The sequence below is a fragment of the Cucumis sativus genome, chromosome 3, assembly GCF_000004075.3.
Source record: "Cucumis sativus cultivar 9930 chromosome 3, Cucumber_9930_V3, whole genome shotgun sequence".
In the NCBI taxonomy this organism is placed as follows: Eukaryota; Viridiplantae; Streptophyta; class Magnoliopsida; order Cucurbitales; family Cucurbitaceae; genus Cucumis; species Cucumis sativus.
The window spans coordinates 15,644,224-15,659,644 of NC_026657.2; the positions used below are offsets into that span (position 1 = coordinate 15,644,224).

General features: G+C 33.8%; 2 protein-coding genes across 3 annotated transcripts; both read left to right on the plus strand.

Moving 5' to 3' along the window:
• Positions 1-586: 586 nt before the first annotated feature.
• LOC101215939 (CLP protease regulatory subunit CLPX1, mitochondrial) lies at positions 587-8,437 on the plus strand. Its single transcript, XM_004146175.3, has 15 exons — positions 587-1,344; positions 1,442-1,500; positions 2,078-2,178; positions 2,773-2,852; positions 3,027-3,077; positions 4,228-4,302; positions 4,404-4,481; positions 4,674-4,730; positions 4,965-5,035; positions 5,129-5,228; positions 5,337-5,441; positions 5,856-5,918; positions 6,100-6,222; positions 7,911-8,051; positions 8,164-8,437. Exons 1-15 carry the CDS (start codon positions 814-816, stop codon positions 8,242-8,244), a joined length of 1,716 nt encoding a protein of 571 aa, XP_004146223.1. The 5' UTR covers positions 587-813; the 3' UTR covers positions 8,245-8,437.
• A 3,440-nt stretch (positions 8,438-11,877) lies between these two features.
• LOC101215696 (E3 ubiquitin-protein ligase SINAT5) lies at positions 11,878-15,174 on the plus strand. 2 transcript variants are annotated; one of them, XM_031882574.1, is made up of 4 exons: positions 11,878-12,044; positions 12,194-12,457; positions 13,403-13,789; positions 14,556-15,174. In XM_031882574.1, exons 2-4 carry the CDS (start codon positions 12,209-12,211, stop codon positions 14,913-14,915), a joined length of 996 nt encoding a protein of 331 aa, XP_031738434.1. In that variant the 5' UTR covers positions 11,878-12,044; positions 12,194-12,208; the 3' UTR covers positions 14,916-15,174. The 2 variants fall into 2 exon arrangements, with proteins under 2 accessions (XP_031738434.1, XP_011651325.1); XM_011653023.2 differs by having other exon boundaries at positions 11,879-12,457.
• Positions 15,175-15,421: the final 247 nt, after the last annotated feature.

Sequence of the window (15,421 nt, forward strand, 5' to 3'; positions counted from 1 at the left end):
ATAGAATTTATTTTTGTTGAAAAATATTATATTAGTAAGGAGAGATAGAAACCTCACAACTACAAGTCAAACCATAAACAAACACTAAAATGAATGAAACAAGCAAAAACAAGAACAAAACCAAACACAAGAAAGATAAAAAAGAAAAGAAAAGAAAAAAAAAAACACATACAATTCAAGAGAATGGGTCCCATGAGATGAGTTAGTACATGAACACAATCTATAAAAAGATCATAACTTACATCTATAACCCATTTTGAATAAAAATTGAAGAATATTACCTTCAAATCAAAGAGGCATATTCAAAACACTACAAAAATATTTAGGATGTAAGAATTTTCACACCAAAAATATATGAGAACGATAAAAGGAGTCATATTATACTATCTTGTTTTTAGTCAATATTATACTATCCTTTCAACCAACATCTAATATTATATATTTTCAGTATTCACCTAGATGGTTTATTATCAATGAATATAAATTTTGGTATTAATGAAAAGATAATTTGATTTTTATTTGGACATGGATGTGCATCCAAGTAAAATGACGTCGTTTTCGTTAGAATACTCCAAAGTAGATATTCTTGAAACCTCTCTCGCTCCCAACTCAAACCTTCACCTTTCTCCGTAGTTTTCTCTGCGCTTTTGCCGTCTACTACTCTGTTTCTTCTTCAATCCTCTTCTTCTTCTTCTTTCCCCCTTCCATGTCAATCCCTGTTCTTTCTCTTTGATTTCACTTCCATTTCTCCATGACCCAATTCATTTAGCTCTTTCCTCTTCCCTTCCATTTCCCCCTTAATCACTTTCCCCCATGGCTGCGGCCGCTGCTCTCAGGTCCAGGTCTTCCAAGGAAGTTGCTACCTTAACCCTTTCTCGTTGTAGACACTGTATTTCCAATTCTATTCACGCTGCTTTCACTCCCAACAAATCCAATGACTGCTTTCTCAACTCACCTTACCACTTGGTCTCTTTCAAGCCCGTCTCACTCAGAGGCGACTTCTTTGACACCGGGACTCAACCTCTCGATCATCGGAGGATTTACCAGAGTCCTACTAAGACCTTGAATCACAGGTTGAGCAAGAAGGGTTGTTTTATGAGTACTTATGGGGACCCGCCGGAGGTGTGGTCTGGTGATGGGATTGTGATTCGTGGGAGTAACTCAAGCTTGAATGGTCGTGGAGGTGACGGTGGTAGTTCTAATTCTGGTTCTGGTGGTGGCTTTGGCTCGAACTCCAATGATGGGTGTTGGGGTGGCTCTAGTCTGGGACCTAATTTTCCTACTCCAAAGGAAATCGCTAAGGGGCTTGATAAGTTTGTGATTGGTCAGGAGAGAGCTAAGAAGGTAATAACTTGTTTGTGGCTGGACATTGTTGATTCATTTACCTACATTCGTTTTGTTGTCTGAAGAAACTGTGTTCTTTTTGTTCCCTCTTCTGCAGGTGCTCTCTGTGGGTGTTTACAATCATTACAAGCGGATCTATCATGAATCGCTACAAAGGTTGTGAATTTGAATGTTAGATACTTCCATTCTATGAAGACGGATATTTGGCTAGTTTAATTATAACATAGTTAGTAAGGGGTGGCTTTAGATGAGGTTAATGGTTTTACTTAGAAATTAGAAGTCACAATAATGTATCTATTGTCCTCGTTTTCTTCATTGCTTGTTCTCTGTAGCGAATTTTGGCTGTGATAAACTGATAATTAGGTGGCTAACATAATTATCAGACTCTTAAGGCAACTCCCCAAACACACACACACGTCCTGATACCTGTACTTGGGTCATAGCATTTTTGTTGTCTTAATCCTGCATAGCCTAGTTTTAGGCACCTGGCTTGTTATCAATCAAAGAAAGGATACACTGTATTGGATGGTTGTATTAGGAAGTGAAAACAATGAGCTAAACGTTAAGTCAGGAATCCAGTTCCATCATAATTCTTCTAGAAGTTTTGCTCTCCCTTTTTGAGCGTCTGTTTTGCATCTATCTTTTCAACATGTATCAAACATTTGAGTTTTTCTTTTAATGACATGAAGATATCAAGAACCTTTATATCTTTTGTTTTGCTTGTGCGAGCTAGGCCGACAGGAGATACATTTAACAACAAAGCTGATGCTGCTGATGATGATAAAGTGGAACTTGAGAAAAGTAACATTCTTCTGATGGGGCCAACAGGCTCAGGTAATTACTTTGTTTCCATTGTGCATTTCAATTCATGTTTGTAGAGTGTGTGATTTTAATGAAGCTCAACGATAACCACAGGTTTTGAAATTTGATTTTTCGTTACTCATAATTTCTAGTAAATGTCTATTCAAATTCATTATGAGCAATATTTTTCTTAAGATTTCCAATGTCAAGGCCCCTCTCCTTATTAACTGAACAGTGGCTTTTCTGCCAACCAACTAAATATTACTCCCAGAATCAATGCCTACTCTATCCCATGTTTTTTTTCCTGAGTCTGGATGCTTTAGAGGGATTTGGATTAGTAGACATGTAATAAGTTGGCATGCTGGAGTTTGTCTTTCTTATTGTAATGACACTCTTCCATTTAGTTGAGCTCCATAGAAACCCCATGGGCAGTCCAATTCCAAGAGTTCATCTCATTATTGCAATCAGCCTGAAGAAAATATGATACTTTTCTGAAACCTAACTAATTGACACTTGATAAAATGCCAGGTCGAATAGATTTGTTTTTGCTGTCTAATATTGCCGCCAATTATTGTGAACCTTTGCATGATTTTTTCTTATTCTACTTTAATGTTGTTTCAAGGACAGGGAAAACACTACTCGCCAAAACCTTGGCACGATTTGTTAATGTTCCATTTGTTATTGCGGATGCAACTACCTTAACACAGGTAAATTAATGAATAATTGCTCCATTTTTTTTTTGTTGGGGGGGGGGGGGGGGGGGGGGCTATGTGCATATTAGTCGAAGTTGTGTGTTTTTTCTGGGACAAGTAATCTTTGCTGTCATGGATACTCTATAAATTATAATCTTTTAGTTTGATACTTATTGTTGCTCTGTATAGGCAGGATATGTTGGAGAGGATGTGGAGTCTATATTATACAAACTTCTGATGGTATGTACCTGAGTACAGCTGGAATTTTCACTTCATATCCAATATATCAATCAATAAATATCCCTTTCTTTCTTCTGCTTGTATCATTTATTGTGGAGCATATTCTTTTTTGTTCGGTTTATTTATGTTTCTCCATACTTTTTTTTTTAATGAAAAGATCTAGTCCACATGATTGTACGCTTTCTCAAAGTGAAGCTTTAACATAACACCCTCTAGTTTCTTTGGTCTATACTTCTCAATAGCTTCATTTGCAATCAAAGCTTGGTCCAAAATCTGTCTTCCAGTCAAAAAAGCCCCCTGAGTTTCAGAAAATAGTTGACAGCAACACTTTCCTTAAACGGTTAACAAGAACTTTAGCCAAAATCTTATAAACACTGGTAATGAGACTAATAGGCCGAAATTCCTTCACCTTATTCTCATTCTCCTTTTTAGGAATCAAACAAATAAAGGTTTCAACTATCGATCTGTTCAAGATACCTCTCTCAAAAAATTCCTTAAATACTTCCTCCAAGTCACCTTTGATTAGATCCCCAAATCTCCTGAAAAAATGCCATAGAAAACTCATCAGCTCCAGGAGCCTTTTTGCCATTGCAACTAAAAACAACCTTCTTGATCTCCTCAGTTGTAAAACGGTCCACTAACTTCTCGTCCTCCCTAGGCGAAATAGTGCTCCAATCAGTACCCTCCACAAATGGCTTCTCCAACACCTCTGGGCTGAGAGTAGAGAAAAACTTTAAAATTTCCCCCTCAATTTACTCCCTATCGCTAGTACAAACCCCATTTTCCAAAACCAGATGACCTATATGGTTCTTGTTTCTTCTTTCGTTAACCATCTTATGGAAGTAACCGTAATACAATCCCTGCCCTTGGCCCAGTTCATTTTACACTTTTGAAGCCAGCTCACATTGAACTTTCTAATCACTTCAAGGCTCCTTTTTAACCTAAACCTCTCCTCTATAAGGCCATTGTCAAGCGAACCATCCAACTCAAAATTGTCAAATTCGTCAATCCTATCAACAATTTCCTTCTTTTTAACCCCCCAAACACCTCTTTCTCAATGTTTCTCAATACTTAGTTCAGAAACTGTAACCTTTTTTGGTCATCAATATTTCTCTCTCTTGTTTTTGTCTTAATTGTATTTAAATACCAGGTTGCTGATTATAATGTGGCAGCTGCACAGCAGGGCATTGTTTACATTGATGAAGTTGATAAAATTACCAAGAAGGTTCTCCTCGGTTCTTTTATTCATCTCTTCCTCCCCCCTTTATGGAAGGACTGGAGTGGATTTTCTTTACCTAATAACTTTACTTCATTTTCATGAGCCAGGCAGAGAGCCTTAATATTAGCAGAGATGTGTCAGGAGAGGGCGTGCAGCAGGCATTATTGAAAATGCTAGAAGGAACGGTAAGTTTTGCATTTCATTGTAGGTGAAGTTCTATGATAATGTGCAGCATTCACAATGACTTATGAGATGGTGAGACTGAAAATCAGGAATTCTTAACTTTGATTAGAGACCTTCGTTGTTTGTATTTTTGGTTCTCTAGTTATTTGTGGTGAGCTCATATGTGATACATATTTTTTTTTTTCCTGAACTAGATTGTCAACGTGCCTGAGAAGGGTGCACGGAAGCATCCCAGAGGTGAAAATATCCAGGTAGTACCATACCCTTTAAGAAATTTGCTTTCCTAGCAAGGAAGAAACAGAATGCTAGGCTTCTAGTTGTGTTTCTCTTCCTTATGAAATAACCATTTCTCTTTAGTAACGGGCAAATAAATGGCTTGCATGTTTAGTTACATGATCATGGTACTTATTTTATGTTGTTCTTGACTAGTAAAATGCCAGAGGTCCTGGTGTCTTACATAATCTTTGTGAAATGCTGCATTGCAGATTGACACTAAGGATATTCTTTTCATTTGCGGGGGTGCCTTCATTGACTTGGAAAAAACCATCTCAGAAAGGTTATCTCCATGTAAAAGCTACTACATTTACCCCTTACAGCTCTAGTTATATACACAATTTTTTAACTTGAGAGAAGTCTTTCCTCAATTCAGGCGGCAAGATTCTTCTTTAGGGTTTGGGGCCCCGGTTCGTGCAAACATGAGGGCAGGTGGTGTTACAGATGCCATGGTTACCTCTTCTCTGTTGGAGACCGTAAGTGCATGCCACTTTTCAGTTTATAAGTAACACTAACAACCCATGTTTGTGGCTTGTTTTTATCATTCTCTACTCTTTTTCTATCGCGGATTTATATTTTGGCAGGTTGAAAGTAGTGATCTCATTGCATATGGGTTGATACCTGAGTTTGTTGGCCGATTCCCAATCCTTGTCAGTTTGTCAGCCCTAACAGAAAACCAACTTGTTCAGGTATATTTGTATTTTGTTATTCTTGTAATCATCTGTTTTACAAGATGCCCACTCACATTATATTTCCAGTGTCCGGTCACGTGAATTTATTTTTAAAGAGTAAAATTTAACATTCACTGATTGCATGCTAAAGGCTAGCTGCACAAATTGATTATAGTTTCCGTTTACATTCTTTTAGCTGCACAAATTTATTGTAGTTTCAATCCACATTCTCTTAAATATTGTACTCGCAAGATATGTGGAATAAGATGCCTCTACATTTGGAAAAAATTTGTACTCTGATATTTGGTTAGTAAAATAATGTTTTTTCATATATAAGTTGATCATCTCTCTATGCTCTCAAGGTTTATTGATGTTAATTACTATGGATTTTATCTGTCCAACTCAACATAGCTTCAATTCTGGCATTTGCAGGTCTTGACAGAGCCAAAAAATGCATTAGGAAAGCAGTATAGAAAGATGTTCCAAATGAATGATGTAAGTGTTTTCTTATTAAAAAAAAGTTATTTTTATGCTTGCTTTCTTCTTGGATTCCAAGGGAAAACTGGAGCTTTTGTACCTATAGAATCAATGTGGAGCTTCCTCCTATTTCGTTGGAGGAGTTACCATTTCTGCTTGCTGACTTAAACACTGATATCTCGAGATAATGTGTCACCAGGTCAAGCTTCACTTCACAGAAAATTCCCTGAGATTAATAGCAAGAAAGGCAATGTCGAAGAACACTGGAGCACGGGGTTTGCGATCGATATTGGAGAATCTATTGATGGATTCTATGTATGAGGTATGTCGTTCCTTATTTTTCCATGTAAACTTAAAAAATACAAGTGCCCAAAGAAAGGATAGCATAATATGAATCATGCCAAAACAAAAACATAAGCTATTAATATGAAGATTCAATCAATGTGAATAAGATCTAAACAAAATCACAAAAAATCTTAGAACATTTCCTTTTTGAGGCATTGAACTTGGCCAAAGACCAAGCTGCCCCTAGAGCCTCTCAAAACCTTTAAAAAGTAATTAGGAAACTAAAATGTAATTAATCAGGCATTAACCAAGATTTATTTGAATTTACCAAATTATTCCCATCCTATTACATCAGTTGTGGTCTATGACCACCCATAATCCAACGATGTTAATGAAACTGGACCAAAGCGGAGCTCGGTAATGTGAGCTTGTAACTCAAATAAGGGGCATTAAAGTTGTTGGAAGCGGGCTCAGCCCATCGGGTAGGGTCTTTTTCGGGAAATAATGAAACTGGACCAAACAAAGAAAAGAGAACTGAGAAATAAAAGAAATCATATTTTAAAAAGCAGGAGGAAACGAGGAAACAAATAATATTGGGGACAGGACTATCATCCAGCCCAACCTGTACTTAAGTATTTGAGTCCCAACTGAAGATTTATCAAATACAAAGAAAGGGAAAGAAGATGAGCTTGCTTCCAAGTAAAGGCAGTAATTCCAATGGGAGTCCTTTCCTTTAGGAGGGTTTCCTTTTTTTTTTTGTATGATCTTGTATTGTTTTATTCATTCTCAATAAAAGTTGTTTCATATTAAAAAAGAAAAAGAAAAAAGTAAAAGTAGTAATGCCTTTTTCCCCCACAAAATTCAAGACCCTCCCAAAAAGGTGTGAACCCACCCTTTACTCACAAGTCACAGTAAGATTTGGAAAGCATTCGACTCCAAATAGAAGCGCTGCAACCATTTTGGTAATAAGGCTGATAAGGAAGCCCCAAATGTCCCATGTCTGACCCAAATAATTCCCACCTTGTAATGAGTCATGACTTCTACTAGAAATTTCTCATTATCTTCTCAAAACCAAATTCTACCCTAGAGAAAAATTCCCCTTTCTAGGAATAAAAGATGCTTTTGGAATTTGGACCTTTTCCATAGGTCTCCACAAGGTTAAAATTAACCCCCCAAAAAAGTCCATCCAAGTAGAAAATTAAAGTTTAAATACTATTTTAGCTACTTTTGACTTTTGTTCATTTTGGTCTCTGCACTTTTAAAATGTCCATTTTGACCCCTATACTTTTAATTTCGGTTCATTTTGGTCACTGTACTTTCAAAATATTCATTTTGGTCCTTGAACTTTAAAAAGTGAGCATTTCGATCCATTGAAAATGATCTAAAAAGAAGAGTGAAAGGACCAACCTGGTCACTTTTAGAAGTACAAGGACCAAAATTAACATTTTGAAAGTACATAGACCAAAGGACCAAAATACTATTTAAACTAAAATCAAATTAGTAAATATGAGACAGCTTTGAAAAGATTATGACACTTGCAGAAATGACAGTTGTACATTTAAGATGAGGATTGAAACAACAGTTTTCTTTTTCTTCCTTTGAAAGCCATTATACACCTAAAATAAGCTGCATCTACTTTGAATCAACGTGGTTCTGTTTTTCCAGTGCATTAAGTAATTTGACAAGCAGTTTCTGATGCTTTAACCTATCATACCGCTATTGCAGATTCCTGATGTTAGAACAGGTAAGGATATTATTGATGCTGTGATTGTTGATGAAGAATCTGTTGGGTCAGACAGCCCCGGTTTTGGCGCCAAAATTCTTTACGGAAAGGGTGCATTGGATCGCCATCTTTCAGGACAAAAGGTAGAAGATACAAAGTTTTTAACCCAGCTATAGAATTTTTACCGACCACATTAAGGTTATATACCCTTCTTTTTTAATATAGTAACAATATGAAGTGAAATTCGCTTTGCAGGCAACAAGTCAGGATTCAGAAAGAGAGCCAGAACCTGAAGGCGAAACAGATCTTCCTTCTGTTGTTGCCAGCGGCATGTAACCAAGAATTTGTGGAAGTTTATGTGTTATACCTGTAATATTGTACATATTACTAGTCTACATTTATTAATAATTCAAGTGGAAAATTATTGTTATAAAGATTAACTGTTTCTCTTTTAAAAAAAAAAGTTACTTCATTTTCAAAGTCCTCCTCATATATTGAAAGGCCACATCTTTTATAGGCTTATAGGCAACAATGTGTTTTGTTTATGAATTCTCTCCAACAGTTGTTTAATTTGTTCTGGATTTTTTAAAATAGCTCTTAGGGACACTTTTTTTTATGCTCCATTAAACAACACTCCCCCACACAATGCAAGGCGGGGGAGATGTTTTTGCACCTTACATAGTGGAAGAATAGGTGGGGAAAGCTAAAATTTACTTAGTTTTGAGCACTTTCAGCCATATCATTTTGTGACTCCCTCAAACCCCAAGTTTTCTATTCACATAGAAACCCAAAGCTCAGGCTCAGATCAGAGAGGAAACTTATCTAATTATTGTTAAGTAAGTTTACGTTGGTACATATTATTCATGAACATTTTGACACGTCGTTGTATGATACATCATTTTATTTCATGAACTTCACGCTTATTATATATAATATTTCTTTTCTTACGAGATAACTTTTTAAGTTTGATATTTTTGAGAATGTGTTTAGTTAAATTAATATTTAATATTTTCAATTCAGATTGGATGCACACTTCATTTAGGGATGGGAAAAAGCCTACAAATGACTATAAACTATATATATTATATATAGTTGTCCTTTTCTTTATGTAAACAATATGTTTTGCAAGCTCCTTAATTCTAGGGAATATTTGGGTTGTAGATTGAGTTTTCTTAGGAGATTAGAAATTCAAACTCCCATTAGGATGTAGGTTTCTGTTTTTCTGGAAAAATATGATTTTTAGTACACTTTTTGAGGTTCTTCAGTAGGTCATAACATTCATTAGTATACTTCATTACTTATCATTTATTCCAAGACAAATTAAATATATTTGATTAATGGAGAGTGTTTGGAGAACATTTTTAAAATCTTTCAACCCCAAATGTAATCGTGATATCAATTGAATTGTCACGATCGTTAATTGAGCTAGATTCAATTTAACACTGAATTGTCACGATGATTAATTAAGCTAAATTCAATTTAATCATAGTATAAACTAGTGTTGTTACGTATTTTAGTTTATAAAATTTAAAATAGAAATTTATTTTTGTTAATTTTTATAAAATATTATTAATATTTATTTCAAAATTTATCTTGATTGCATATAACTTTTAGCTCAATTACCTCAAAATTTATAACTTTTTAAAAATACATAAATATCAAGTTGGAAAATTTACATTTAAAAAAATGCAAAGTATTTACATCTTCGAAAACAAAACACTTTGAATTAAAATTTTGTTATAAAGGGAAAATAGATTTTTACTTTATTTTTTATTAGAGTAAAATACTATATTTTCATTTACTATAAATCACTACATGGATGGACTTATTTTATTGTAAATATATATAATGTAAATCTAAAATTATAATATTAACCATCATTGTTATATATTAACAAAAGTATGCTAAACTTTTAAAATCAATGTGTAAATTAGTTTGGTCTATATATAATTTAATTAAATATTTTTTTTATAATGCTAGAAACATAATTAATGGAATATATATCATTTTAATTGGTCAACTATTTTTTTTTTAGTTTTATCCCATCATCAAAATTTTAATTATTAATTAGTTTATTAGTTATCTCTTATTATATGCTCTCATTTTATAATTTACCTTAGAGCTATTGAATTGAAAAATAAAATTATAACAACCTTACAAAAGATTTCATATTTAATTTAATTTAACTTTATACTTCACAATCACTGAAAGTAAAATTCATTAAATATGAATGATAAATATTTTTAAAAATATTCTATTTTTTACCGCTATCCTAAATTTATCTTAAAAAATATTTGTAATACAATTTTAAGTACATTATAATAGGTACAACATTTAAACCATTTTGTTTACCTTTATAACAAATATAAAATTTTGAATGTCCAACACAAAAGGTTCTCTATTTTTATTTTTATTTTGTTGTGACATGACAACCAAACGTAACTCTTTTGTCGAAGATCTACTTAGAAAAATGCTTCTAACTTTTAAATATCATTTCCATAATTACGTTAAAAATTGAATAAGATCATCATATCAAAATAGCTCACCTTATTTCGTAGATGACTAAAAATTTAAGAAAGTAAAAAATGTGTACCTTGAATGGACTATATTAATTATTAGACGTTTGTATTTTAATTAAATCCTAATTTATAATGGTAAGTTAAATGCAATATAGTCACAATTACTACATCAATTATTCACATATTTTATATGTTACTTTTTGTGAAAGGAATTAACTCTAAAATTTCTTTTTCTTTCAAGTAAGTTTGCAAATAATGATATATAATAAGTAATAATTATTAATTGAATGTATTTAATTTCAAACTTTTCGTCTATTTCAAATTAGAATAAGTGTATAATTGTAATTAATTAAACTATTAAACTTTCAACGATAAAATTATCTAAAAATGTTTTTCTTTTATTTTAACTTTTTATATGTTATGGATTATAGATCAAATTCTTACACGAGGAAGAAAAGGAGAAATAAATTAGAGGTGAATTATGACTAATATTTTTGAAGAACTGTTTTTGAAATGGAAAGGATCTGTTTATTTATTATTATAAAGGTTGTATTGAGTTCTCTATCATAAATTCTAACATTTACATTATGGTTTTGTTCTTTTTTCGAAAGGGTAAATGATCAAAACTTGATGTTATAAATGTATAAAATTTTTAAATAATTATATCTCTTTTCTGGTAACATTTTTCTTTATGGATATATGGAGATATTTAGATAGACATTTACATAATGTTTGAAAAGTGTTTTTATAACTATTTGTTAACTTATAGTTAATTGAATATATGCTGAACTCAGATAACATAATCAAATCTTTTTTGTTCTCTTTATAAAAGAAATAAACAATTACGGTATAATATATATATAGTTGAAAACATGTATTTTGATTACAGAACACAAAACTTTCGAAAGGTTCTTCAACAACATTTTAAAATGTCAAAAAATTTATAAATGTCAAATTCACAAGAATCTTGAATTCTCTCGAAACAAACGTCATCTTAGTCTTACAAATTGAACCTTTTTAATACGTGGACAACCCTCTTAATACTAATTTTCTCCAAATGAAAAGTAGAAAAGAATAAGAATGATACACCTAAAAGATAGATCTTAAATAGATATTATGAATCATGATGGATAACCATTATAACAAAAGAATAAAATCATTGAAATTGCAAAACAACTCTTAAAGAAATAAAACAAAGAAAATATTTAGTAACATAGAGCCAAATTTTAGATTTGAGCAATGTTCATGAATGCACGAACTTTGATCAGTGTGTATAATGGTTGGAATCTAAATGTATGAATTTGAAAATGCACAGAAATGAGTATAATTTGAATTTGAAAGGTATAAAAGAACAAGGTGAAGTATTAATTGAAGAAAAAAGAAGGAGATGAAAACACGTGGTGGGCTTTTGTTAGTAATGAAACTGTGATGATCACATATCCCAAAGTTTTCTTCTTAACCAATCTTCTAGCCGTATGATCCCCTGTTTTTACTCTTCCCCATCGCCAGATCAACGGTGCCATTACTCTCTTTCTCCCCTCTCACTTCAGAGACCTGGCAAAGAGAGGAACGACACAACGGGGTAGACACGACGAAGAAAAGAACCTCATCTTTCGGGTAAAAAAGGGATCTTTCCGTTCCATTCATCTACCCCTTTTCCTCTTTCTTGCCTTCTTTACGAATCCCTGTTCGGAATTTTCAGGAGGGTTCTAAAATCTTGATCGCTTCTTTGTTTTGGCTTAGTGGGTTTGTCTTAATTTCTACAGATTTTGTTCTTGTGAATGGATTTGGATAGTATTGAGTGTGTTTCATCTTCAGATGGTCTTGATGAAGATGAGATCCATCTGCATCACACTCTTCATCCTTATTCTCTTTCTCACCATCATCCAGAGTTGTCAGCGACGAAGCCTCGTAATGGAAGCAATAATAGCGGTATAGCAGTCCCCACTGCGACTGCACCCGCTACTAGCGTCCATGAATTGCTTGAGTGCCCTGTTTGTACCAATTCTATGTACCCTCCCATTCATCAGGTTTGTCTTTGTTGCCCTTAGTTACTTTCAGAATGTAGAGGGGCTGATTTGATTTTCAATTTACTATGGTGGAGGGGTGGGGGAGGGCTCTTTCTTTATTACATAATTTCTTTTGATTTATCTTTCCTACTGGGTTTTTGTTTTTATTTAGGGCTGATCATCGATCATTCGATGTCGGCTGTAAGTTTGGGGATATGAACTGTTTTGGATGGATGTGTCAAATGGGAACTTGTTATTGAGTACTAAAATTTTGAGATGTAAAGTTTAGAACTAGATTATATTGAGATGTGCCCAATCTTTGGTTAGATGTGTTTTATCATATTGTATCCATAGAGCATTAGCCATCATCTCTTTTACTTCTTAAGGTTTTCTAACATTAGGCTATATAATTAAGAGATTAGTACTTGTCCTATTTTTGCTTGAAAGTATTTTTTCTAGCAAGATGATGTTATTTTTATTTTCTGACGGCTTGAATTTTATTTTTATTCTAGCATAAGATGATGTTATCTCTTAATTCTAGCATAAGATGATGTTATGTCTTAATTCTAGCATAAGATGATGTTATCTCCTAATTCTTAAGGTTTTCTAACATAATATTAGGCTATATAATTAAGAGATTAGTACTTGTCCTAAGGAGATCTGTTGGGTTTTGTTATAAACATGATGTTATCTGGCTGATGAAATTTTATTTTCCATTACTTTCTTAGAATAGAATACCATTTCCTGTCATTGCAGTTATCTTTATCTTTCTCCCTTTATCATTGGCAGCATTTGAGTTCGTACCCTCAGGATGATGACCACTGTTAAGATTTAAGAAGATTATTGTTTTATTCCAACATTGTCTTAAAACATTTAATACTTTTCATGAGATGTATATTTGGTTGTTGATATATATCCAATGATTGTATGTGAGGGTTAACTGTATAACCAACTAAAATGGTGCAGTGCCACAATGGACATACCTTATGTTCTACATGTAAAACACGGGTTCATAATCGTTGCCCTACTTGTAGACAAGAGCTTGGAGATATTAGGTGCCTAGCATTGGAGAAGGTGGCAGAATCACTTGAATTGCCTTGCAAGTATTATTCGTTGGGGTGCACTGAGATATTCCCATACTACAGTAAGCTTAAGCATGAGGCATTGTGCAACTATAGACCCTATAGTTGCCCATACGCTGGGTCAGAATGCTCTGCTGTTGGGGATATTCCTTTCCTTGTTGCCCATCTCAGGGATGACCATAAGGTGGACATGCACACTGGCTGCACATTTAACCATCGCTATGTGAAATCCAATCCAAGGGAAGTGGAGAATGCTACTTGGATGCTTACTGTAAGTCTTATGTATTTGACCTTAATTCTAATGTGATTTTTTTTCTTTGGTAGATCTTGTTTTATCTGACATAATTACACACCGTACATATGATATAATTACAATTCATGTGAGCATATGTCATATGTTTTTGATCTATGGAGGTTAGGATTACACACCCAATTAAGCCACTAGGTAGATTAGAAAGATTCCTACTGGTCAACAACAGATGTATAATGAAAAACATCATTGATATTAGATGGCCTGCTACAAGTTTATGTTTTATAAACTATTGAAGATGCTTCAGAAGTTTTTCTGATGGTGTGAAATGGGTATTGATGCAAGTCAGTGACAAGTTTGGTAATCAATCATTTTCTTTTATTTTGTATAACTCGTGATCGTAACTGATTTACTATTGACCTTTTTCCAGTGCCAAATGGATGTGATGCAATGAAATAAAAGTTTGGTTGAAATATCAAGGGATCAAGATAATCCTTTTTATTTAATGTTTTCAACTTCCTGTTCTACAAGTGTGCTTTCTGACGGCTTGGGTTTTATTTTTATTTTTATTGTGTAAAGTTTATCACATTTTCCGTTCCATTGAAAGATCTGTCCATTTCCGCTCCATTGAAAGATTGGTCACTGGACGCTGAACTAACACCCATAAATGGCCTGTTTTGTGTATAATCAAATGACTTCATACTGAGAGGTTCTACTAGACATTCGTTGGGTTTACTCCAAATTTTAGTTTGATTCTGTTTCTTGTTTGCTCTGTCACATTTTGCAGGTGTTCCATTGTTTTGGTCAATATTTCTGCCTTCACTTTGAAGCCTTTCAGCTTGGGATGGCCCCAGTCTATATGGCTTTCCTTCGTTTCATGGGCGATGAGAACGATGCACGGACATACAGCTACAGTCTTGAGGTCGGTGGATACGGGCGAAAACTAATATGGGAGGGCACCCCACGAAGTATTAGAGATAGTCATCGAAAAGTGAGGGACAGCCATGATGGACTAATCATTCAAAGAAATATGGCTCTTTTCTTCTCTGGTGGGGACAGGAAGGAATTGAAACTTAGAGTTACGGGAAGGATATGGAAGGAACAAAACCCAGATGCTGGGGTATGCATACCGAACCTGTGTAGCTAAAGACAAGTATTCTCTTTCTCACGGGCCTACGGTTTTGTGTGTTCTGGAGCTACTGTGCTTTGTACCTATTCTCTCTTTACCTTTCCTGGTATATTGTAATGGATGATTTGTTAAATAGTAGTCATATTGATAATTATTAATCTTCCATAGAATTTGATTTAGGGATGATTTGTTTTTTGAAGTTGTAATGGATGTTTGCTTTGTAACTTTATAGAGAAGTGGAATATCAACACAATTGCCATGTGCATCTTCTTTCCCAGCCTCCTGAATTTGGACAATTAACAACTGTCATAATCATGGTTTGATCTTTAATGGTAAAGAAAGGTCATTGAGTTTGATAAAGGGTTGAGATAGAACAGGTTGAATTAAGACATTATTTTATGAGTTTTTTTACTAACTAATTGTAGTAGGATTAAATGAATCGTTTTGTAACGTTAATCAAGGTGTCTAAATTGATCCCAACAGTGTCATGCGTACAAAGACAACGTTTTGTATTCATTTATGCA

Bases quoted from the DNA above. Each gene is read 5' to 3' on its own strand.
- LOC101215939 (XM_004146175.3), top strand. From the start codon at position 814: ATGGCTGCGGCCGCTGCTCTCAGGTCCAGGTCTTCCAAGGAAGTTGCT. The intron at 3,078-4,227 runs GTATGTACCTGA...TTTAAATACCAG, and splicing joins TATTATACAAACTTCTGATG to GTTGCTGATTATAATGTGGC. The intron at 5,919-6,099 runs GTAAGTGTTTTC...ATGTGTCACCAG, and splicing joins AGATGTTCCAAATGAATGAT to GTCAAGCTTCACTTCACAGA.
- LOC101215696 (XM_031882574.1), top strand. From the start codon at position 12,209: ATGGATTTGGATAGTATTGAGTGTGTTTCATCTTCAGATGGTCTTGAT. The intron at 12,458-13,402 runs GTTTGTCTTTGT...AAAATGGTGCAG, and splicing joins TGTACCCTCCCATTCATCAG to TGCCACAATGGACATACCTT. The intron at 13,790-14,555 runs GTAAGTCTTATG...CACATTTTGCAG, and splicing joins ATGCTACTTGGATGCTTACT to GTGTTCCATTGTTTTGGTCA.